Source organism: Microtus oregoni, unplaced genomic scaffold (assembly GCF_018167655.1).
Source record: "Microtus oregoni isolate MIOR12 unplaced genomic scaffold, Mior012 000007F_ref0000211, whole genome shotgun sequence".
Classification (NCBI taxonomy): domain Eukaryota; kingdom Metazoa; phylum Chordata; class Mammalia; order Rodentia; family Cricetidae; genus Microtus; species Microtus oregoni.
Window position 1 is genome coordinate 35,163,165 of NW_024543066.1, and position 16,791 is coordinate 35,179,955.

Here is a 16,791-nt window from a genome sequence, read left to right on the forward strand (position 1 = left end):
GGGGTCACCCGAGAACATTGAAAAACACGGATGTTCTTGTGACGATTTATAACAGTAACAAAATGATAGTTATGAAATAGCAACGAAGATAGTTTCACGGTCGGGGTCACCACAACATGAGGAGCTGTATTAAAGCGTCCCAGCATTAAGAAGGTTGAGAGCCCTGCTCTACAGCCATGGAAACCCTTTGTCCTTACTTGGCTCATAGCTAGCTACTCAGGAGCTGAAATGGATGTGGAGGGGAAAGCATGGTGTATGTTAAAACCTGATTTGGTCAGGCCTCCTGGAGTCTAAGGTAGCATGAACACATCCCCCTAGAAGAATCATGATATAATAAAAAAAAAATCTTACCTTAGATATGCTAGCAAGATTATTCTATATTTTTAAAGTTATTAAATCAGAAACATGTACTCTGGTGGACAACCCACATTTCCTTCTGCAAAGGGTCAAGCATTATGTTCCTAGAAATCCTACATTGCTTTGTGTAATTCATAATATTTTTTTTTTAATTTCAAAAACTGTAGGCCACCAGTTCAGAATGTTAAAATCTTTAATACAATTGTAGCCAGGAATGTTTATGTAATTATATTGAAATCCTCATAGAAATCAATTCCATGGCTCTTCAAGCGGTAGTTTGCTCAGCCCAAACGTAGACAGGTTAGCAGCAGACTTATTTTAGATGGATAATGTCCCCACTTCCTCCGCCTGGCAACCCAGTAAACCCAGCTTTTGAATGAGTTTTAGGTCCAGGTAGCCCTTGTCAAGGGATCAAGGAAGGTAGCTTTCTTTATATCGTTAACACGACAAAAATCCACATACAAAAATTGTTTAATGATTATTCATGTAAGTAGATTTATAGAGACGGAAAATAATCCCACATTTTCTTTACCAGGCAATCAAGCAAAACACAGTAGTACAGGAGGCAAAGCCTTGGTAACAAGAACTGAGAAAGCATCGAGTGAGACGACACTGCCATCTGGAGGACACAGATGGAACTACAGAGCAGTAAGCAGCGACAAACAGGGCAACAGAAACAGGATAAACTGCCCTTGCGTCCTGGCTCGGAACTGTTTCAAGCTTCCAGTCGATGGCGACTTAAAAATTGAAATCGTAACCCTAACACCTTTAAGAACTTTAAAATTAGTTCATTAAAATTGAGTGTGATGTGGGCGCAGCCTGTATTCCTAGCTCCTTGGCTGACTGAGATGGGAGAATCAGGAATTCCAGGCCAGTTTGGGAAACACAGTGATACCTTACTCAAACACAACACAAAACAAAACACCCCAAACCAGAAACAACAACAGAGACAACCTTCACCAGCAAATAAAAGCCAGGATTCTGAAATGAGAAACAGGTACTTTCCCAAATGCATCCTGTTGGCCCCTCTTCTTGAACTAAGTAGGGCCTTATATAAATCCATAGAAATTTTATTCATAAGAGAATGTAAATGACTGACAGTTTAATCTTATCAGAGACATCTACATGTTAATGGGTTGCAAATCTTAATTAAAAGAGAAGTGACGACAACCAGAATTTCTCCCTTTCACTGTTTTTCCTTTCACATTATGCTGATTTGGGGGGCAGAAATCCCACTGCAAATCAATAGGCAGCCATACTCCTTTGTAGAATTCTTAGTTGTTACATTGAAACTAACCAGGTCTTTTCCATACTGAAAGACTTATTTTATCGGCTGTTGGAAAGGGAGCATGAAGACCTAAAACCCACCCATATTTATACTATTCTAACTAGATACTGATGTTTTGGGGGAAGATCACAGCCCCCCATCTCAATGCCTCCCAAATATCTATTATACATACACCGTTCCCTGGCCTGGGGATGTAGGTCAATGGAAGACCTCTTGGTTAGCAAGTCGGAGGTCTTGGGTTCAAGTCCCAATTCCGCAGAAATTGCTTTTTTTTCTTACCAACTTCCAAACCACTAGTTAGCAATGTTTGTGTAATTAAACTAAAAATTGAGTGTCACTATTTCATTGTTTACATGTATGGTGTCATCATGAACCCACCAGTGACAGAGTTCAGCTCAGCACTGGCCTGCAGGTGCACGGAAGAGCACTAGGATCTCTGTTCACAAGGCTGGGAGTGGTGGTGCACACCTTTGACCTTGCCACTTGAGAGACAGGTTTATTTCCAGAGTTCAAGGCCAGTCTGGTCTGCAGGACTTCTAGGCCAGCCAGAGCTCTAGAGTGAGATCTTATCTCAAAAAAGAAAAAGAAAAAAAAAAGAAGAAAAGAACAAAAATCTCTGTTACTAAACACCTCCACAGTTACAGTCAAGAGCACCTCCCCATCCCTTCCCTCTCTCACGTTTCTCACTTTTAAAAGAATACCAAGTCTTTGAATCCATAACAACGAGGACTCCCAACGGTTTCTGGTTCCCGTTTTAGACAGACCCTCTACTTGTAGCATTTCCATGACCTCCACCCCCACCCCCCCGCCGATCTCCAGCCATCTTTGTTCAGTTCAAACTGATTCAATTTTGCTAACCTTCCTTGCCATGAACTTGGGCCTAGACAAGCTTGTATAGACACTCGACTAGCGTGGAAGTTCAGATTCTTGACCATGAAGAAACCTATCTAGTAAAACAGTGCAGTAGACACGAGCTTTCCTGCTTTAAAGGCAGTAGGGAAGTTCCAGTTGGCCCTGCCCCCCTCCCATATAGATAATAGTTGTTTGACAAATCACTGTAGCTTTCTGGGGTTCTTCTTTTTTTTTCTTGTCTCAATAAACCAAAACATGAAATTCCATGGAGCATATATTAAATAAAATGTCTAGACATCCCCATGTATAAGGCACAAAACTCACAAACCTCTCACAGAAAGATGAACCAACACACAGACAAACAGAACCGAAGGTTTAAAGACAAGCAAGTAACTTCTTGGAGGAGAAAGTTCATAAAACTGGAATTGAAACAGATCACTTCTCTTTTTAGTACAGAGGGACCTTATACTGATAGGAAGCACAGCCTGGGAGCGGAGGGCATCACGGCTCTTCCTGGACCACGGCCTCCTTCACTGGGTTAACACGGAAGTCAGTCCTCAGAGAGACCAGTATGGCCAGAGCAAATGCGCCGCAAGCACCTCCCGTCTCACAGTGGCTGCTCCCAGCCATGTGACCCACAGTTCCTAGGGCCATCAGGTGCCTCATTCTTACACAAAGGACCTTCAGGGGCCAACCACAGTGAGCACATATTACCTGTCCTAGGACCTGTTTTAAGGTTTCTCCTCAAATCTGAGGCAGAACTCCCTGTTCGAGGACCCCAGATTGGGGTGGCTGTCTTGGTCCTTCATAGGACAGCATCTAACAGAAATCTGAACCAGGGTCTTAGCTTCCTCTTGAAATAATCAGACCCCTTGAGCAAGTTTAGAACTAAGCTTTTAAAAGAGTCTGTTCGAAGCTTCAGATAAGTAAGTTCCTGACCTGCAAGACAACCCTAAATAGCTTGCAGCTAATACTGCAGTCCACACAGAGAAACAAAAAGGTCCCCACTGGCAACAGACAGACAAGGGTATCCATGTTTGCTGGCTGGGTCTCCCGGTAGCTCTTGGCACTGTTGCGTTTTCTGACGTTTACGTATTACATGAAAATCAGCTTCCTGAACGTTCACATGGCTCCAGCATTTCCCGGAAGTGTAATAGCTTTGGAATTCTTTATGTCACCATGCAGACTCGGGGTGGGAACAATCAGCCAGCTAGTTGGTTATCCTGAGAAAGGGACCAGTGCTGTATGAGATCAGAAATCAGGGAAATTGGATAGTCCATTCTGTCTAAGGGTTTCAGTGAGTCTTCTTGAAAATTATGACTTTTCCACCCTAGACGATCTGAACTCCTAATCAGACAAAGTCCATTGGTCAATTTACCAAGGCCAGCAGCATAGGGTGTCTGTTCTGTTAGGGTGTGTGTGGCAGATCAATTAGATTATCTGTCCAGTTCAGGACTCAGCTTTGGGAGCCACACCCAGAATTCTGCTAAGTGTTTGTGGTTAAGGATGCTTTTCTTTAGTTTGGCATCTCATGAATCTCAGCCAGGATCCCTCCCCATGCAAGGCTATAACCCAGAAGATGGATATTTCTTTTTAAAACTCTCAAATGCCTTGAATTTGAAATTTTGTATACCATGCCCTTGAAAATATGCAGTGATCTTTTTTTTTTTGAGATAGGTATCATGTATCAAAGGCTAGCCTTGGACTCGCTATACATCCAAGGATGACCTAGAACTTCCAATCCTCCTGCCTCTGCCTCCTTGAGTGCTGTTCCTGGTTTGTGGGGTACTAGGGATCAAACCCTGGGCTTCCTTCATGCTATGTAAGCATTCTCTACCAACCGAGTTTCATCCCCAGCCTGTAATACATATTAATTTAAAAATCAAGCCTTAAAAACGAAAAATCCATTTCTATTATTTGTGTCAAGTTTTTCTCCAAATCACAGTAGGACATCCCTACATCTTTCTGCTCTTGCAGACCTCAGGAATCTTTCTTAACCAGTCTGGCCTTGACTTTGTGCCTCAGGAGGGAGGCGGTGGCGGCACTGCAGGCAGCTAAGAAGAAAAAGGAGAGGCAGGCCGTGTAGACGGACAGGGGACCGTGGCGCTGGAGGAAGATCTCATGCCTTCCCTGGTAGTCTAGAAGAATGGCTTCCAGCTGGGAGAGCGTGCAGATGGAAAGGAAGGCGTGGAAGATTTGATGTCCGTGGCCCACAATGTCACAGGAACCTGGGAAGTACTTCTCGGGTACCGGGCAGGAGAAGAAGTAGGCGCTAACCAGGAAGAAGACGATCTGGAGGGTGTGATACCAGGCTGCCTGTTCCTGGCAACCAGCCAGGTGACAGAGAGCCACCCGGTGAGCCACAGGGCTGATGTCCAGAATGAAGGCCAGCCCGGCTGGTACCACTTGACAGATCTTCCGCATCACTGGATAAGGCCGTCGGTAGCGATACTTGGCGTAGCAACAGCCAGCACAGGAGAGCCAGCCACAGAAAGCAGCTGCCGGCAGGAAGAAAAGCCAGAACCGCTCGTACCACGCCTGGTCCGAGCTGTAGAAAAAGTGAGCCAATGCGCTGCCATACTGATAGACGCTGACCCCGACGTAGTCCACAAAGTAAAAGGTGTAGTGAGACAGCTCTGACTTGGACTGCAGCAGGTGGGCCAAGAGGCTGCAGGTGAGGTAAGTGATGGAGGACAGGATAAAGAGGAGCAGGGGTAGGGTGTGAGGAGAGGCCCACTGCAATGCCCCAGCCTCCACAAAGGCCCAGAATCGCAACAGGACCGCTAGGGCCGCCAGCAAGTGGGTCCAGACGTTGACCACCTCGTTGTGCTTCTGAAAAAGGCTGAAGAAGTAGTAACGCCATTCGTGCCCCGTAGGGCGGTAGCCCGCATGGATGTAAGGCTCCCTGAAGAGTTGGGGCACGTCGGTTTCTGGGACAGTGCACGGCATCTTGGGAAGCCCTTCTTCCAGAATCTTGGGCAGACGGCGCAGCTGCTGCCCGCTCACAGACAGGGTGCTCAGGCGTTCCAGGATGGCAGTCGTCATGGCAGCGGTGGCCCGGGGTTCCACAGGATTCGGTAGGACAAGCTGAACGGATAGAGAGGAAAACTGAGAGACAAACGCAGCCAAGGTGGCCATAAAAAGGCATGGTTTGCACAGACAACCCGGAAAGCTAGGAGGTCCAGATGGATTCTCTGGGCCTCGCTTTCATCTGTACCGAAGAGTTGCAGCATCCTGCCTCACCCTGACAACATTCTGACGCCTTGGTTACTATTCACCAGTGTGAGGAAGAGGCATCTCTTGTATAAGGGCTTTGAGAACCTAGCATGGCCTAACGATCAGTGAGAGAGAATGATGCCTAGAAGGTAAAGATATTCTGAAAGATCACTATATTCCCTAGCTATCGCTAAATGCAACCATCAGATGCCCCTGGATTATTAAGTAGTTTGAAAGAGAAGAATACATTTTAGCTGGGCATGGTGGCACATGCCTGCAAACTCATTACTCTGAAGGCTGAGGGGGGAGGCTGACAGTTAGAGGCTAGTCTGTCCTCCTCAGTGAGTTCAAGACCACCCTGTGCTAGATAACAATGCTTATCGATAAAAAAAAAAAGTAAGGTGTCTTATTTCTTTAGCACCCAGCTAATCTTAAACTATTGACTAATCTTACTGGGAACTTTAAGCAATTAGCTGACACTCAAAGGCAGATTATTTGTAGATGAGACTTGGAAAGAGCAGTGTACACTGTTGTGGGAAATTATTTTAAGGTGTGTTATGTTTGTTTATGATGTGGAGCATTTGTTTAATGGTGCAAAGATGTGTTGCTTTTGTTTATGCTGCGTTTGTTTAACTCTGTGAAGCTGTGATTCTCTGCCTGTCTAAGACACCTGATGGTCCTAATAAAGAGCTGAACGGCCAATAGTGAGGCGGGAGAAAGGATAGGTGGGACTGGCAGGCGCAGAGAATAAATAGAAGGAGAAATCTGGAAGAGAAAGAGGAGGACTCAAGGGGTCAGTCACCCAGCTACACAGTCAGCCCGGAGAAAGAAGCAAAGAAAGATATACAGAAATAGAGAAAGGTAAAAGCCCAGAGGCAAAAAATAGATGAGATAATTTAAGAAAAGCTGGCTAAAAAGAGGCCAAGCTAAGGCCGGGCATTTATAAGTAATATTAAGACTCCGTGTGTGATTTATTTGGGAGCTGGGTGGTGGGTCCTCCCCAAAGAGCCAAAGGAGGAGTAAACAAACAAACAAACAAACAAACAACAGCACACCATGGGATATCTTAGCAGTGCGAAGCCACCAGTGTTTGAAAGATAGGCATGCTGGGTATTTTGGGTAACCCATTTGCAAAAGCCTTATCTGATTCTAGGCCATTACTTCAGTGCTGCCACCAAGTAGGTCAGTCCCAGAAGCTCAGGCTCACAGATCCCTCTGCTGGCCGATGGTGGAAACACAGCTTAGCTTTTTCTGCCTATTTTTAGAGGTATATATTCTGCTGATGGCTGATTGTTTTCTTTCTTCATTTAAAGACAAAACAAAAACACTGATTTGGCTTCTTATTTGTGTGTGTGTCCCTGTCTGTCTGTCTGCATGCACACGGGTGACATGTCAGAAGGTGCTCAGGAAAGCAAGTGGCTCGGGATCTGCCTTTCCCAGGAAGCTACATCTGTGTGTGGTGAATTTCAGACCTCTGAAATGTTTGCTGTATCCGTCGGGTTTCTAGGTGATAGTTAGGACAGGTGTACACAAGAGTTACTTCAAAAATGGATGAATTTCCACTGAGTAAATTGTGTTTTAATATGCAGGTACTTTCTGTGTCTTTTATTTTCTATGCTTTTTTTTTTTTTTAAAGAAAGTTAAATCCTTGTTTTATCTAAATGGCTTTCTTCCTTCAAAGGTCTTCAATTAAAGGGAATATAACAGGTACTTCTCAGGAAATAAAGTCTCTCAACCTCACTTTTTTTTCCTTGCCCCCCCCCCTTTAGTTTTTCATGACAGGGTTTCTCTGTGTAGCCTTGGCTGTCCGGTAGCTCACTCGGTAGACCAGGCTGGCCTCGAACTCACAGAGATCTGCATGCCTCTGCCATCCAAGTGCCAGGATTAAAGATGTGTGCCACCACTGCCTGGCTTGCACCATTACTGCTCAACTAACTTCACATTTCCTTTTCCTTTTTCTTTCTTTCTTACGATTCCTTTTTATTTTTATTGTTAATGTATATTGGCGTTTGGCCTGCATGCATGTCTTTGTGAAGATGTCAGATCCTCTGAAACTGGCGTTACAGACAGTTGTGAGTTGCCATATGGGTGCTGAGAATTGAATCAGGGTCCTCTGGAAGAGCAGCCACGGCTCATAACCTCTGAGCCATCTCTCCAGACCAACTTAACTTTACAGTTCTTGATGCTGAAAGAAAAATATCTAACCAGGTAAAAAAAAAATTTTTCAGGAATAAAAAGAAAAAAAAACGTGAAAGAAGGCTGAGTGGTGGTGGTGGCTCACACCTTTAATCCCAGCACTCAGGAGGCAGAGACAGGGGGATCTCTGTGAGTTTGAGGCCAGCCTCGTCTTCAGAGCAAGTTCCAACACAGTCAAGGCTACAAAAAGAAACCCTATGTCAAAACACACACACACACACACACACACACACACACACACACACAAACAAAAACAAACAAGAAAATCAAAGTGAAGGAAGTTTAGGGAAACCTAGAGTCAATCCTGGTTTTTGCTGCTTCCTGAACAGCCAGTTAGAACGTTACAGGTCTCAGTCTCTTCTTCATAAAACAAGGGTAACAATTTTACCTATTGTATACATTGCTGTCATGTTTAAGTTGCATGGTTTAGGATGGTGATCAGAAAATGCTAGGTAGTTCTGCGCTAGGCTCTGTGCTCAGTACTAGTACCAGATACTAGGTACTGAGCACTAGGTAGTAGGGATGCAATGACCAAAAAAGGTAGCCTACTTGCCTTTGTAGAGTTTAACGTCTGTAGTGTTGCTGGGTCGAAAGCTACGTCATGGGATTATGGGAGAAAATTGCTGTCCGTGCTCCAGCTGAGGTGCGCGATGACCCCCGGGGTCTCTGCAGACAGGGTGGGTGGGTGGATTGGGAGAGAGGTTACTTCAAGTACTTCAGTCAGGGCCTGATGAATTCCTGAAACATGAAACAAAACATAAGACTTCAGGCAGAGAGCAAACCATTTACCTTTAAATTTGATTTTATATGTGGGTATGCTTTCTGTGTATGTTATGAAATGTGTTGCCTGCATGTGTTTAAGGGCACCACACGTGTGCCTGGTGCCAGTGGAGCTCAGAAGAGTGTGTGGCTCCCCTGGAACTGGAGTTACAGATGGGTGTGAACCAGCCTATGAGAACTAGGAACTGAACCTGAGTCTGCTCTGAGAGCACCGAGTGCTCTAACCAACGAGCTCTCTCTTCAGCCCCTCCTACTTTTATTTTTGTGATGGGGTTATGTTCTATAACCCAGGCTAGCCCTTAAACATATGGAACTCCCACTTTAGCCTCCCAAGTATGGGATCTCATCACGTCCTGCAACCCAAAGAACTTTTGTTTAGTCAAACCCAGCCTCTGAGTGAAGGCCTTGTACGATAGCAGCACCAGAGACCTGAAGCTCCAGTCCTGAGCACTGTTGCTCATAAGTCATGTGCCCTCTCTGTCTGCGAAAGAGTTAATGAGAAGCTGTCTCATATGCTGAAGTAAAATCTACGAGACATAGCCTGCGAGGTATTTTAACAAACCGTTTCCTTCTAAATCCAAAACCTAATTTGCTGTACTTATTGCCACAACTTCTCTGAAACACAAGAATGGTTTGTGGGTACCTTGTTCCTCTGTCATAGCACCCATCACCCTGTACTGACACATTCCACTCAGCCAGCACTAAACAGAGGTGTCTCACCAGGTAGAGGCTCTGAACTAAGTAAAGTTCAGTGTAGGAATTGAAGGTACCAAGAGAGAAACAATAAGGATTACAGAATCAACCAGAAAGGGACACAGAAAAAGATATAGCAGAAAGTAATGGTCAGGACACCTTGAGTCACCTAAAAAAGGGGGGGAAGGCACTCAGTGTCTCTGCTGTTGGGCCAACAGAGATCAGTGCCTGGGCTTCTGTGCTCAGCTTAAAGGGCATGTACAGGGTGCCTAGGAGGTAGGCTGAATTTTCAATATGCCCTGCTGCTGTCAACAAAATCCTTTCAGGAGATGCTCGGCTTTATGGAACTCTGCCATTCATACATAAACTCCTGTGATCTCTCTTGTAAAGCAGGTAAGAAAATGAGACGAGGAGACTGGAGAGATGGCTAGCATTAAAGAGCTTGCTGCTCTTTCAGAGAGCCTCGGGTGGCTCAGAACTATCTGTAACACCATTTCTAGGGGATGTGGTACCCTCTTGTGGCCTCTGTGGCCACCTGCACACGTGCAGCATACACACACACACACACAAATAAATTTAAATCTTTAAAAAAAAAAGAAATAATGACTACCATTCCAGTTTATGGTCAGGAGAAACTGAGGGTGTCAGGCTGCACAAAAAGACACTTCCCATAGACTTCATCCGGGTATCACGAATACAAGGATATTTCCATTGTGGTGAGAGACCCATGCCAATCACATACAGTTCTGTATTCAGAATTAAAAGGTACACTACTGCGCAAATCCATCCTTCTTATCTTCCGATCCTCTAGGATAGGATGACTATTCAATGTGATCCTATGACCCGATGACAACAGAATTTCTAAAGACTAAAACTTAAGGGTTTGGTTAATGGATGGAATGAACCCTAATTCAGTTCCGAGAACGAATGGCTGCCTTTCTGCTCCGAGAGAGAAGATAGAGTGTGACCCTGTTCTCTTGATTCTCTTCAAACAGTGTTGGCTGCTGAGCCATTACAGTTCCGCCAGTCTTCCGACTGCTCACACTCCTCTTGATTCTATATTGAATTTCTACTAAGACTGAGTACTTTTACTTTGCTTTCACAAAAAAAAGCAAACTAAGAAGAGGTTTGTAGAAGTAGGAAGTGGAAAGGGATGAGACTGAAGGAATATTAACTTTAATTTCAAAGGAAATCACACACACACACACACACACTCACACACATGCACACACAACAGAATCACTATTCTCTTTGAAATTAGATATTTAAAATGCAGCCACGCCAGTCCTCCTTAACCCCGAGTGTTGTATAACCTGAAACTGGATCTTGGTAATCCAGGAATAAAGCTGCTGTTACCTCCAACCCAGAATGTGATTCCTTATCTGGCCCAACAATTCCAGGATCCCAGGGATTGAGTCTCCTTTCTAAGGATGGAAAAAGCTTACATTTCCTTTGGGAGTCCAGGGGTATGAAATTCCAAACCTGTCAGAAAGACAGGGTGCTATTTCTCTGTTATTTCCTTAGTAACTACCTCTTTGATATGAAATTCTCCCTCTTAGAGTAACCAAAGAACAACAGTCATATAGGGCACTTAATGCTGTTTTGCTAAAACACCATTGACCCCTCATTTGGGTCTACAAAAAACTGACTGTAAGATGAAAGTCTGCCATTGCTGCCTTCATGTTAGCTCTGCCATCTTTTCTTTGGGACTGTCTCCTGCCTGAGTCTCTATAAGCACATTCATCACTCAGAGTGTCTGCCTACCTAACCTGTTTCATCTTCCTTCACAGAGATAAGTCACTGTCCTAAACCTGCACCCACTTTAGATTCCACCAAAAGAGAACTTTCATGGCCCTCTTCATGCCAATGGAATCCATGACATAACAGACCGTCTTCTCACATTTAAAGATAGGTTGATCCCTTCAAGAAACAAGGGCTTCTTCAGACCACCTCAAAGACCCAGGACTGAGACTGTGATCAATCAGACTACACCTGAACCAGGATTGCTCAATTATGAAGACCTCTTGCCCCTTCGCCTCAGCTCTTCCTCCAGCCACACCTAAATCTCACGCCAGTGCCTCGAAGACCAGCCTGGGAGTCAGTAGACTCATTTGTGTGCTCCTCTTCCCAATGAATCCCCCATCTCTATTCCACCACGACTTGAGTCTTTACTTGGCTTATTGGGATAGGTGGTTAATCCTAACTCATTGTTGATGCTGGATATAATATTTTAGCTCTTAAATTCCAGTTACATACTGATCACTGTACATTATAAATCTATTAAAACCAAATTCCCAAAACACATCTTATGGCATCTTGATATCCTACCCAAATGGCCTTTATTTTCATCAACTCATGCTCACAGGAGGAGGCTGCAAAGGGCCAGCTGTAAAGTTTGAGTCAATTTGGGGAGAAACTGAATATTGACATCTCAATATTGATACAGGCACATGACTTTCCTAGGCTATGAGCAAAGACTCATCCCTAACTCCTGGGCTCTTCAGATACTATTTTTTAATGATGTGGTTAGTAGCCAACTAAGATGCTATCTCAAAATGATGTCCTCGCACAAGTCCACTCACACTCCCACCCCTTGGACAGTTGCAAGTCCAGACCTCAAGAATCCTCTTCAAATAGATAAGTCAGTCATTTGGGTCAATGAGAAGTTTCTTACAACAATAAGTAAGCCAGTCGGTGGTGGCACAGGCCTTTAATCCCAGCACTTGGGAGGCAGAGAGTGATGGATCTCTGAGTTTGAGGCCAGCCTGTCTACAGAGCTAGTTCCAGGACAACCAGGGTTACATAGAGAAACCCTGTCTCCAAAAATAAACAACCAACAAACAAAGCAAAGCAACAAGTAGTTAGTTGGTAGCCAACTCCAGACTCCAAAGGCCACAAAAGAAGATCAAAACAAGATCCCGTTCCTCAAAAAGCTTATTCTAAAGAGATTCATTCTCCAGCCTGAAATACTAGTTAGCCCAAAATCAGGTGTAAAGTGGATTTAAGCACAAACAAATGTCTATGGAACAGACTAATTGAGACCAGTCATGAGGAAAATTGACTGGTATCAGGTCTAAAGGGCTACAAAGATCTGAAATATAAAGCTAGGGGTGGGGTGGCTTCTTGGTGAGTTGACAGCAGAGGGACTATTTGAGGCAACAGGGAAGGGGATGAGGTAAAGAGTGACATCAATGAGAGGAGGTTCAGTATTATAGAAGGAAAACGAGGATTGTGCCAGGAGGGATGGCACTTCTTTATTGTCCCAGGCAGCACTTGGAAAGCAGGAGGACTGAGAATTCCAGGCCAGATTAGGCTACATTCTCAAACGTTGTCTCAAAACAACAGAAGCCAAACCAAGAAGGAAGCAGTCCCCTCCCCTTAGCTAGTTCCAATGTTTCCTGAGTGTGACTGTTACACTGGCACACTGATCTCCAGCATTTCAGCATCCTTGACAACTACGGTGGACCCAAGAAGACTTTCTGCACATCTCCATCCCGCTTCTGCTCCCAGGCCCTTAACTTCAGCTACTATCTATACCTGAAGAGTCTCAAATACTCCTCTGGCCAGACCATTCCTGAGATTGGGATTTCGCTAACCAACTGCTCTAGAAGTGTCCAGCTGCATGGATGCATGGGCTGCATGGGTTGCATGGGTTGCATGGGTTGCATGGGCATTCAAACTCAACATCTTCAAACATCTTCAGTCCGGTCTTGTTCCTGAACCCACATCTCAGGAATCCAGGCCTACTGGTTTTAACACGTCATTTTTACAACTCTCACAATGACTTCCATTATAGCAACATCAGTCCCATGAGCATCCTTTCTTCTGTTAATAACCCTCCCCTGCCTCACACCCCCAATCTTCCAAATGGTCTCCCACTACTTTCTGGAGATAGTGAAAATCACGTCTTCACCTCCTCAAACACCCAGCTGTTTACAATACAAACTCTATGCCTTGCCTTTCAAGGTGCCCTTTTCTCTGCTGACTATCTGCCTAGTTTACCCTTTGCTCCCTGAACCCAGGCCACCAGGCAATGCCAATGGCTGCGGCCTGGAAGATAGCACTGAACTTTGTTGAAGAGTGCCATCTATATATAGAGTACTCTCTATCTCCCATGCTTGCGACCTTACTACGCTGTAATCATTCAAGCCCAGCTCACTCTGCAGTGGTGTGCCTCCCCAATGGTGTGCCTAAGTCACGGCTTTGCCTGGTTCTTGTGTCCAGCCTTGCCTTTCCCTTTAACTTCTCTCCTGAACCCTGATGGTTGATATTCTCCACCCACTCCCTCATTAGTCACCAGTTAGTTCAAGGCAGGGATTGTTTACTGCAGAAGTTTCCATATTCAAAATAGTATCTAGTATTTAGAAAACACTTAAATTATTTTCTGACTAGATCATAAAGGAGGGAAAGGAACTACTGGGTTGGTAGTCAGGACATCTGGCTGCCTGTGTCTGCTCTACTCAACTAACGACGTGCCCCTGCCCAAGACATTGAACTACTCAGTGTGACTGCCTACTAATGGGGTAGGCAAGAGGAGGTGACTTCCTCTCCAGCCACGACTCAGGAAAATAACAAATAAGAGTAAAGTAGGCAGAAGTGGACAGTACTTTGAAAAGATGAAATATGCATATTAAAGTTCTGGTAGTATCTGTGATAAAGAACCACCACTTGTTATGACAGGCACTTAGGAACTGCTTTTGTTGGGAAAAAAAAACACCTTGATGATTTAGCTCTTTGCTTGGCCTACAAGGTAACTGTACTGGCTGGCTTTATGCCAACTTGTAGAGTCATCAGAGAGGAAAGAGCCTCAACTGAGAAAGCGCCTCCTTAAAGTCCAGCTGTAAGGCGTTTTCTTAATTAGTGGTTGATGCGAAAGGGTCCAAACCTTGGGGGTGGTGTCACTAGGCTGGTGGTCCAGGGCTCCCATAAGAAAGTGTGTGGAGCGAGCTGTGTGAGACAAGCCAGCAAGCAGCACTGCTCCATGGCCTCTGCATCAGCTCCTGCCTCCAGGTTCCTGCCGTGCTTGAATTCCTGTCCTGATTTGGTGATGAACAGTGCTGTGGAAATGGAAACCTAATAAACCATTTCCTCCCCGACTTGCTTTTTGCTCATGGTGTTTCACCGCAGCAACGGAAACCCCAACTAAGATAGTAGCTAAATGTGAGGAAACAGCCTTCAGCTTGTGTCTCTCTCCATTAGGCATTCACCATCAACGTTCACAGTGTCCTGTTCTGAAAGGTCTCCAGTGATTGCACTGGACCTGCAGTTGTCTGGGATTCCAGGAACAGCAGAGTTTTGCAGACACGTCACCCTAAGCAAGAAGGATAATCTATGGGAGGAGCTTGTCTCTTCTAGATACAAGGGTTTCCTCAATCCACCCTGTAGAACCAGTCAGTGGTCAACTAGACCAGTTTACCTGGATGGTTTAGTGGTCCCTGACTCTGGTTCCCTGACTGATTCTTAGTGTGAAGCTACTTTGGGCATTCAGACAAAAGATTTGAAGTCACTGAACACTTTTTTCAGTTTGCCGAACACGGCTTCCCAGTGTGGCCACACTGGTTAAATCTTCATCTGTCATTTACCATCAAACATCTCTTGAACAAGCACACTGGACTGGATGACTGGACTTTATCAGCTGGGACTCATAATATTCACACTCCTGACACACTTACCAGCACAGTTGTCCTTCTGTCTGTGGGTTTTGCATCCACAGAGGCCAGTAACTATAGATTACAAATATCTCAATCATGTCTTTACTGACTATATAACAGGTTTTCTTGTTGTTTTTAAACATTTACATTGTGTTAGCTATTATTGGTAGCCTAGACTGTAGACTTGCAGTATACAGAATGTCCAAGGGTCATATGCAAATACGGAGCTATTTTACATACGGTACCTTAGCATCCTCTGAGTCCTCTGATTCGGAAATGGAAAATGGAAATGAGGGCTAATATTTTGTACCTTGAAACCTATTATAATTTTTATTGTTAAAAGGGAACATACTTTTTTGTTGTTATTGTTTTATTCTGGGACCCCTCACAATCCTCCCCCAGTTCATTTCAAGGCTGTGGTGTGTGTGTGTGTGTGTGTGTGTGTGTGTGTGTGTGTATGTGTGTGTTTGTGTAGCACTGGAGAGTGAATCCATGGCCTTACACTTGGTAACAATGCACCCTGCCCCTGGGCTACACCTGCAGTCCAGGGCTAATCAGATTAAGATTAGAATGGGATTGCCCTGAAAGATTCTGCCAGGTATGGTATGTGTGCTGTGAATGCATGTCATAAGTAAACATATAAGTTACAAAGTGTTAAGTCATGTCTGTGTTTTATAAGGCTCCATTCTGAAAGTTTTACCCTAAGAAACTCTTTTAAGTTATTTGGAAAAATGCAAGATGAAGGCAAAACAAAGAGATAAAAGTAGGGCAAATCTCGTATTCGCAGCAGTAATTTGACATTTTAGTCAAAACTGTGCCTTTAGATGTTTTTGAAAGGTATCACAGGCAGGGTGTGGTCTCACACACCTTTCATCTCAGAATTCTTGAAGACTGAGGCAGGTAGATCTTTGTGAAGATAGCTTGATCTAGATTGTGAGTTTCTAGCCAACCAGGGCTACATTATGAGACCTTGTCTCAAACAAACAAACAAACAAATACAAATACAGAAATTACAGCACTAAACAGAGTAGTATTTTTAAAAGGATACGTGTATTATTGTTGTTGTTACAGTTTATATGTATGGGTCTTTTGCATGCATGCATGTCTAGGCACCACATGTGAGCCAAGTGCCTTTAAGGACCAGAAAATGGTGCTGGATCCCCCCGAACCAGAGTTAGAGAGAGTTGTAAACTGCCATGTATATGCTGGGAATTAAACCTGGGTCCTTTGGAAGAGCAGCCAGTGCTGTTAGCCACTGTGCCATCTTTCTAGCTCTTAAACGTAAGGCTTGGTTTTGTTTATCTAGTTTAGATTGCTAAAAAACACATAGAACACATTTCCCTTTTAGTAAGGATAAAATGACAAGTTTCTAGTGTAATCCCCTGAAAACAGTTAAAATACATGTCCCCCCGAAAAAAAAATCCAGCTGGCTTCCTCCTACTGTGGCTCACCCCTCGTTTGTGTGATCCCAGGGATGTGAATGATTTCTCCCGTCCTGCAAACATCAGCTCTCACGGACTGATGAGCTCATGGTCTCCAGAAATTTCCCAGCAATGATTCTAGTACCTGAGGGGCCAGAAGAGGGCATCAGATTCTCTTGCAACAGGAGTTTCCAGGTAATTGTGATCTAGCATGTGAGTAGGGGAAACTGAGCCCCAGGTCCTCTGAAAAAGCAGCACGGTGCTCTTAAGAGTGGAGCAACCTCTCCAGACCCATTGTGGCTAGATTTTCAAAACCAATACACTGAGACATTCCAAC

The 16,791-nt window shown here is 44.4% G+C and overlaps 1 protein-coding gene across 3 annotated transcripts in view; it reads right to left on the reverse strand.

The window, feature by feature from the left end:
- Positions 1-458: 458 nt before the first annotated feature.
- Paqr8 (progestin and adipoQ receptor family member 8) overlaps positions 459-16,791 on the reverse strand; it is a 47,160-nt gene continuing 30,827 nt past the window's right edge. For all 3 annotated transcript variants that reach the window (XM_041655660.1, XM_041655661.1, XM_041655662.1), the window contains 2 exons: positions 8,463-8,647; positions 459-5,584 (listed from right to left, as the gene is read on the reverse strand). In XM_041655660.1, coding sequence (XP_041511594.1) covers positions 4,478-5,542 — 1,065 coding nt within the window. In that variant the 5' untranslated portion in view covers positions 5,543-5,584; positions 8,463-8,647 and the 3' untranslated portion in view covers positions 459-4,477. The remainder of the gene's footprint in view (positions 5,585-8,462; positions 8,648-16,791) is intronic.